This window comes from Osmia lignaria, chromosome 5 (genome assembly GCF_051020975.1).
Source record: "Osmia lignaria lignaria isolate PbOS001 chromosome 5, iyOsmLign1, whole genome shotgun sequence".
In the NCBI taxonomy this organism is placed as follows: Eukaryota; Metazoa; Arthropoda; class Insecta; order Hymenoptera; family Megachilidae; genus Osmia; species Osmia lignaria.
The window spans coordinates 5830392-5837507 of NC_135036.1; the positions used below are offsets into that span (position 1 = coordinate 5830392).

Genomic DNA, 7116 nt, shown 5'->3' on the forward strand with positions numbered 1-7116 from the left:
TCGTCTTCAGGCTAACTGATGATTAATTATTTTTGCCAAGGATTTACTAGAATAGGAAGATACTGCGAACAGATACGATAAACATAAGCAAAAAAATAATGATGCCCAAAGGAAGGAAGGAATATAAAACGTATTCCTATTATTATTCTTTTATTATTCTATTATAACATGAGAAAAAGAAAAAGATATTCCAAATGCTATTAATATTTTATTAAAGACATAAAATTCGAAATTGAAAAATTAGATAATACTGTAAGTTCCTTGAAGACAATATTTATAAAATTAATATCTAGTGAAGTAGAAAAATTTCTAATTTTGTACTTGGCTGCAAATTGAAAATTTAAATAATACTGTGACTTCCTCAAAGATAATTATTTATAAAATTAATTTCTAATGAAGTAGAGGGATTTCTAATTGTGTACTTGGTTGCAAATTGAAAACATAGGTAATGCTATAACTTCCTTAAAGACAATATTTATAAAATTAATATTTAGTGAAGTGGAGAAATTTCTAATTTTGTACTTGGCTGCAAATTGAAAATTTAGATAATACTGTGACTTTCTCGAAGCTAATATTTATAAAATTAATTTCTAATTATGTACTTAGTTGCAAATTGAAAGCATAGATAATACTATACCTTCCTTAAAGAAAACATTTATAAAATTAATATTTAATGAAACATAGAAGCTTCTAATTGTGTACTTATCGTACCATACAATGTTATAACCGTTTCCACTGCGCCAGTGAACACGTTTGAATAGCAAAAATTATCCAAACATATCCCTGAGGACATCAATCATTGCCCAAGAAACGTTTCGCCACTCAAAGCCATACTACAACAATAAAAATAGAACGGGGAAAGCTCCGTTGTGCTCATCTTGGACAGCATTGCTTTGCTTTGCGTCACCGTACACGAAAATAGTTGACTTGTTCCACTGCGTGTTCCCAGGGTGATCCGACGATCGTACCTAAAGTCAACAACACTCTACCCCACGCTCGATCTATGTATGTGTGTTACTTTTAATTGCATACATCGTATAATTATCGAACGAAACCATTGTTCACCGTAATTCCTCATCGAACCACGGCACGTTGCACAGGGAAATAGAAAAAAAGATAAAAGGCGTTTATCATCACCGGCTGGTTCATTGACTCATGAACGTTCACCAGGATACCGCACTCGCGGTACCATCATCGACATTTAAACCTTTCGACGGATTACACGTTGTCAGCCGCGCGAGGGGCGTCGAAAGTGGCTCTGGCAAAGCTCTGTCTCGAATAGAAGCCGATTTTAAAATAGCTCCGTTGCGCGGAGCTCGATCACGGTACGGGAAAATAAAAGAAAGAGCCAAGTTCAGTATTCGCACCCTTCGACGCGCGTCCAGGACGTCTTCGTGTTCGCACCGACCTGGTCGAATACCCTGGGCATACGTGTTTCTCGTGTCGACACCTTAGATTTATGATTATTCATTTTTAAAACCGATCGATTAATACTTGACGTTTCTGCTGTCTAAGGTGTCACGATACAAGGTGGACCCATGATCAGAACCACGGACGTGGCGACTATGTCGGCGGCCTGTGCCAAGAGAAGAAAGAAAAAAAAGAGAAGGAAGCAGAGAAGACTTGCTACGGTAAATACCAGAATGAATGGATGAATGGATGATGATTTCGGGGGTGACATAAAGAAAAGTACCTCAAATAAAATTTATAAAATTAACGTTAAAGCTTGAATAACTAATTTAGATTTGCATTTGCATCAATTGATATTCAAATAAACTCCTCTTATGGGGGCCCTGGACCCTGGGGGGCCCTAGGCGGCCGCCTAGTCTGCCTAGCGCCAAGGCCGGCCGTGATTAATACGTCTGAATTTTTAAATTCTCCTATTAATTTAAAAAATTTAAGGTTAAATTTCTAAATTAAATTACTTATTCAGGGTAACACGGAGGGCAACACGGACGAGGAAGAAGGAGAATACAGCTCCGAATGTGATACCGGTCTACCGTCTTCCCGGCTGTCCTGGACAGCGTGTTCATCGATCAACAGCAATCGGCCATTGAACCCTGAATGCCAGGAGTTCAAGCTGCGACAAGTCGTCGAACCTGATACCTCGTTATCAACTATTCCAACGTCCGCGAACGCGCCGGCCAGCGAGGAGTGTTCGGCCAACCAGTCGGGCACGTTGTCGTCCGACGCGACCAACGCCGGCAACGAGAGCGACCAGGTGTGCAACGGCGTCGTCCGCGACGAGTCGAATAACCGGAAGGACGACAAGTTGATCGCGAACAATTCCGACGACGTTGGATCGTCGTCCTCGTCGTCGTTCTCGTTAGAGAAGAGTCAATCGACGTCGCCGGACGCGACAAACTCGAGCGACGAAGCGAATAGACTGACGAACAGTCTCTTCGAGCAGGAAGAGACGAATCGTTCAACGAACAAGGTGGTCCTAGAGGACACCTTGGAGGTGGAGAAACTGCCAAACGCTAACGATAACGAAGCAGCGAACGACGCGTCGTTAGAAACGACGATTAAGGAGATGAACGGTGTCGAGGAGAGGAGCCTGGTGAACGGGAAGATGGACTCCGATTCGAACAACGAAGACGCTACGATAGCGACACCGAAACCATCCTCGCCTTGTAACGACGAACGGACGCGGTCTAGATCCATAACGCCAAAGACTGCTCCCTTGGAGAACGGAGGAATCCGCGAGGAGAATCATTCGTCCTTGTCCAGCAGTAAACCTTCGTCGAACAGTTTGCCGAAGAGGAAGTACAACGCGAAAGGTGCGAAGTTCGTGAGGGAACCAACGCCTGGTCCAGACTTGGACGGCACCGCGGAGCCGGAAATCGAGACCAAGGTCTTAACGAACGATTTGAACGATTTAAACGAGAATTTGGAGAAAGCGAATCTGTCGAATGACTCGAAACCGGATTCCATGTTCGAGCATCGCAGCAACAAGACAGAAGGTGATCAGGTGTCGAGTAAGTTTGCATCGGAGAACGTTTGTAATCATTTGAGCAAAGACGATCCGATCGAGGCGTCGAACGAAGACTCCGGCTTCGAGAGTCAGACACGGTTGTCCGATTATCCCATCACGGACGCTGTTACGGAGTGGCTTCGCAGAGCGAACTCGCCAGATATCTTCATCACGTCTAACGTCTCGGTGGACAGCGAGACGGAGGACGAGGATGACGTGGACGAAGAGCCGCCAAAAAACTTGCAAGGCAACCCCATGCCTGCACTATCTGCTAATAGCGGCGTCGCGGACAATGCGTCATTGTCGCGGGCCGCTAGCAGCGAATTCGCAAGGATCAGCAACGTAAAGGTCCAGGAACAGCTGGACGCAGCCAACGGTGGTGGTTCGAGGAAAAAGAGAGAGGCGAAGAAGAGATCCGGGGAACGAAGGCGGGTAAGACACACGGATGGCACACGTTTGGACCACGAGGTGGTGTCATCGTCGGATTCGTGCGGCCAGATGGAGGACCCGGTGAACAGCAGAAGGAAGAATCCGTCGAGGCAGCTGGAGACTGTTGGTGATGTTTGCGAATTAACTGAGAAGGATAGCGTTGCGGGTATGAGGGTTGCTTCAAATTCTCGGATGGACTCGAAGAGGGTCAACGTAAGGCGAACGAAAAGACAGGGGAGATCCGGTCGGGATCCCACGAGCATTATTGATACGAAGATCCGTCGCACGAAGGACGCGGACGAGAAGAACGACGTCGATTACGACGACGACGACGACGAGGGTATCGTCGAGGACACGATGAACGTAAGGACCTTCGAGAAGGGTGAGATCGTCGTCTCGGAGGAGGGGAAGTTGTTGACGACCTCCGCTCACGAGCCGGTATTGCGAAACAATAACGACGCTTCCACGACGATCAAAGCGATCGGGACGAGCGAAACGGCGAAAGATACGGTTAAACGAAAGACGGTGGATAGAAAGAGGAGAAGCAGCGGCGAGGAGGAGAATTGTAGCGGGAGAAATTCCTTGGACAGCATAGAGGAGCCTGACGTGTTAGAATGCTGGGAAGCGGAGACGATTGAACCTGTGATAACCCCGAAGAGGATGTTGCAATGCGAGGGGGTAATGTGCGAGGGCGAAGCTGCTGAAGACGATATCATCGAAGTTGAACAGGTCAACATCGATTACGTTCAGAAATATTATAGATTAGCTCGGGAGAGTGCTACTAGCGTAGAGGATGATACGAATGGCTCTAAGATGAACGTAGATTTCTCAGCATCATCGAAATCAGTGCCAAATCAGTCCGAGCAAATTGATGATATCCCGACGCGCAACGGTGACCTCGTCGGCGACAAGAACGTCCCCATAGACGAGGCTTTTGAGGTATACGAAAGCTGTTACACCGGCAAACCTCCGTTCCTGCCAATCGATTCGAAAGTTTTCAAGTCACGAACGTTCTACGGTCAAGAGGGCGAACATCCGATACCGTGCAGAGCTGTTTGTTGTAACATCCAATGATTCGCGACTGTTATCGAGAGACTTGCTACGAGTACTTCTCCACAGGGACTGTTTCTGAATAACTCCGGCTGTACCGATGTCATAGGCCGTCCTTTTCTAAATATCCCTAAGCCTCTGACGTTGTACTATTACTTTGATGGATGATTCGATCGCATAACGATGGACCGTACATTTAATCACCGTTAACCATTCATTATCGTCACGTTAATTACATTGAATGAAACTAGAGAAAAAAGAACCCTGTGGATGATCGTTGTATGGATGCAAAGATGTTGAAACTTGGGGGTATGCTCAAAGGGCAGCGGATAATATAGCAAAAGCCTACGTATTGCTATTCATTTTTGTAAATAGCTTTAAGAGGTCGCTCGCAAATCGTGTTTCATGGAAACTTCGTTGAAAATTAACATATGCATTGAAGCATATATATATATATATACAAATATTTTTGACATTATCGTCAATGTTACTTGGTGCACATATTCTTTCATTTAATTTTCTTCTTTCATTCGATCATTTTTGTTCTCCTAAATTGTACCGCATGAAAGTTTCGTTACGTTGGATCGTTTAAAATGAATCGTGCTTAGGATGTTTCATTCGATATTGTTGCGAATACAACAAAATGGATCTTAAAGTCTGAACTCTGCGAAACCAGAGTAAAAGAGAAACCAACCAAAATCTCACACCAAATGTCGTTTCAGTTGTTCTCGCACTAATGTTTTTTATATAAGTACCGAACACGAATTACATTAACATCATGTTGACTAAGGCATATTTTTTACAAAACTTATCTAGAGGGTAAATTTTAAACTACGAAAAGATTAAAAAGAAAAAAAAGAAAGATTAATAAAAACACTAGCGTCGTTCATCACGTACCACGTTAGATGGCCTTTCGTTTAGGGAAATTTTCTCGTGTGCAAGTTTAAACATAAAAACGCTGCAAACCGTAATGTGCACTCTCGTCGTTTGAAAATTTCTAAATGGGAAGGGATAACGAGATCCAGTAACCGAGCTACATTTTAGAAAAAATAATATGCGACAGTCGTAAATGATAATACGTTTGGCTAAGGTGCAGAGAGTAGTTGATGATATGAAATGGATTGGTAACAAAGTGAACTATATAACTTGTACTGTAGCTGTTATGAAGCTAACATAAGATGTATATAGATGAAACTTACAGGAGACAAGCAAAGAAGTTGCTATGGGATTTTTTTGTTAAAACGTTTAAAAGAGGAGCATTTTTGTTTTGTAATAGATGTTTGAATTTGAAACTAGGAGAACACATTTCACTCATACACATTATTGTACAACATATTGAAGTTGCACTTGTTACAACATAGTTCACGCTTTAGTTGAGTTGTGTCAAGTAGGTCGAATACCTCAGGTTGCATATTATGTAAGTTGATTGATAGATGTGGTTCGTGAAAAAAAAAAATCATACATACATATATATGTATATGTACCCCATATCATAAGATGCGAAACATACCTCAAATGATACCTGTATATATAAAAACTACCAATCATCCAGGCATAGTAACATCAAGTATGATAATGATAATATTAATATTAATGATAATAATAATGTTAATAATAATTAAAAAAAAAAAAAAAAAAACTATTATCACAACAGCGATATAGGCACAATCGTTCCTGCAAAGCTTTAGATTCCCTAGGCACCATTTGACATAACACAATATCCAGGACGATCCATATACTTATAGAAATTCATTGACATCCAGTTACATTAAAGATAAATATATTGCTATATTAAATACGTGTTGCATCAATTGTGTGCCTTATTCTGCGGCTGACATTTTTGTAACCATTTCAAAGCATTCTTCTCAAAAGAAAAAAACAAAATGAAACAAAGGAAACAAAAAGGCTATCGGGTGATTTGCGAACAATTGACATTTGTTAAATTGACAAGATGACGACGACAAAATGGGAGCGATTGAGTTTTATAAAAATGATGGTCTTGTCAGGGCATGCATACCAAGACGAAATACATTGATTTTTTTTTTTTTCATACGTCAACTAACATGTTCATTAGGTGTTTACAACTGATGTGCATACATTCATACGCATATAAGCATTAACATTGCATCTTACACGAGTCATGTTATCATATAATTATATTTTAGTTGAATTAAATTAAACGTGTAAGGAATAAGTGTACTTGAATTTTGTTGTGTTTTTGCTTAAAAAATATGAATAAAATGTTTCAATTAATTCGCCATATTTACAATTTACCACCATAAATATAATTTTTAATAATAACTTTGGCATTACAATTATAAATCATTGGGTTAATTATAATATTAGGAAAAGATGACAATTTAAGTCCACTGCATTCATGAATCCTTTAAAAAATAAAACAAATATAAATTACAATTAATTATTTTCTAAATAGGAAGTCAATTAAATTTACAATTTCAAAATTCATGCTTCAAAATGCGCAAGCGCGCGTTGTGCGTCAACCGCCCAAAGTCTATCGACGGAAGCGCCACCAAGTTCAATTCGATAGGTCGAACACAAGATGGACGTCGATACGATACGATATAAAGCGAGATACAACTGAGCGTACGGTGGTGCTACCGAACGGCCGAAAATGGAAGCATAACCAGTTGGTTGGACGAAGA

The 7116-nt window shown here is 41.3% G+C and overlaps 1 protein-coding gene across 8 annotated transcripts in view; it reads left to right on the forward strand.

Annotated features, from left to right (window-relative positions):
* Nucleotides 1-6501, forward strand: part of LOC117607866 (uncharacterized) — a 36502-nt gene extending 30001 nt beyond the window's left edge. For all 8 annotated transcript variants that reach the window (XM_034332056.2, XM_034332057.2, XM_034332052.2 and 5 more), the window contains 2 exons: nucleotides 1516-1631; nucleotides 1934-6501. In XM_034332056.2, the coding sequence (XP_034187947.2) occupies nucleotides 1516-1631; nucleotides 1934-4477 (2660 nt within the window). In that variant the 3' untranslated portion in view covers nucleotides 4478-6501. The remainder of the gene's footprint in view (nucleotides 1-1515; nucleotides 1632-1933) is intronic.
* Nucleotides 6502-7116: the final 615 nt, after the last annotated feature.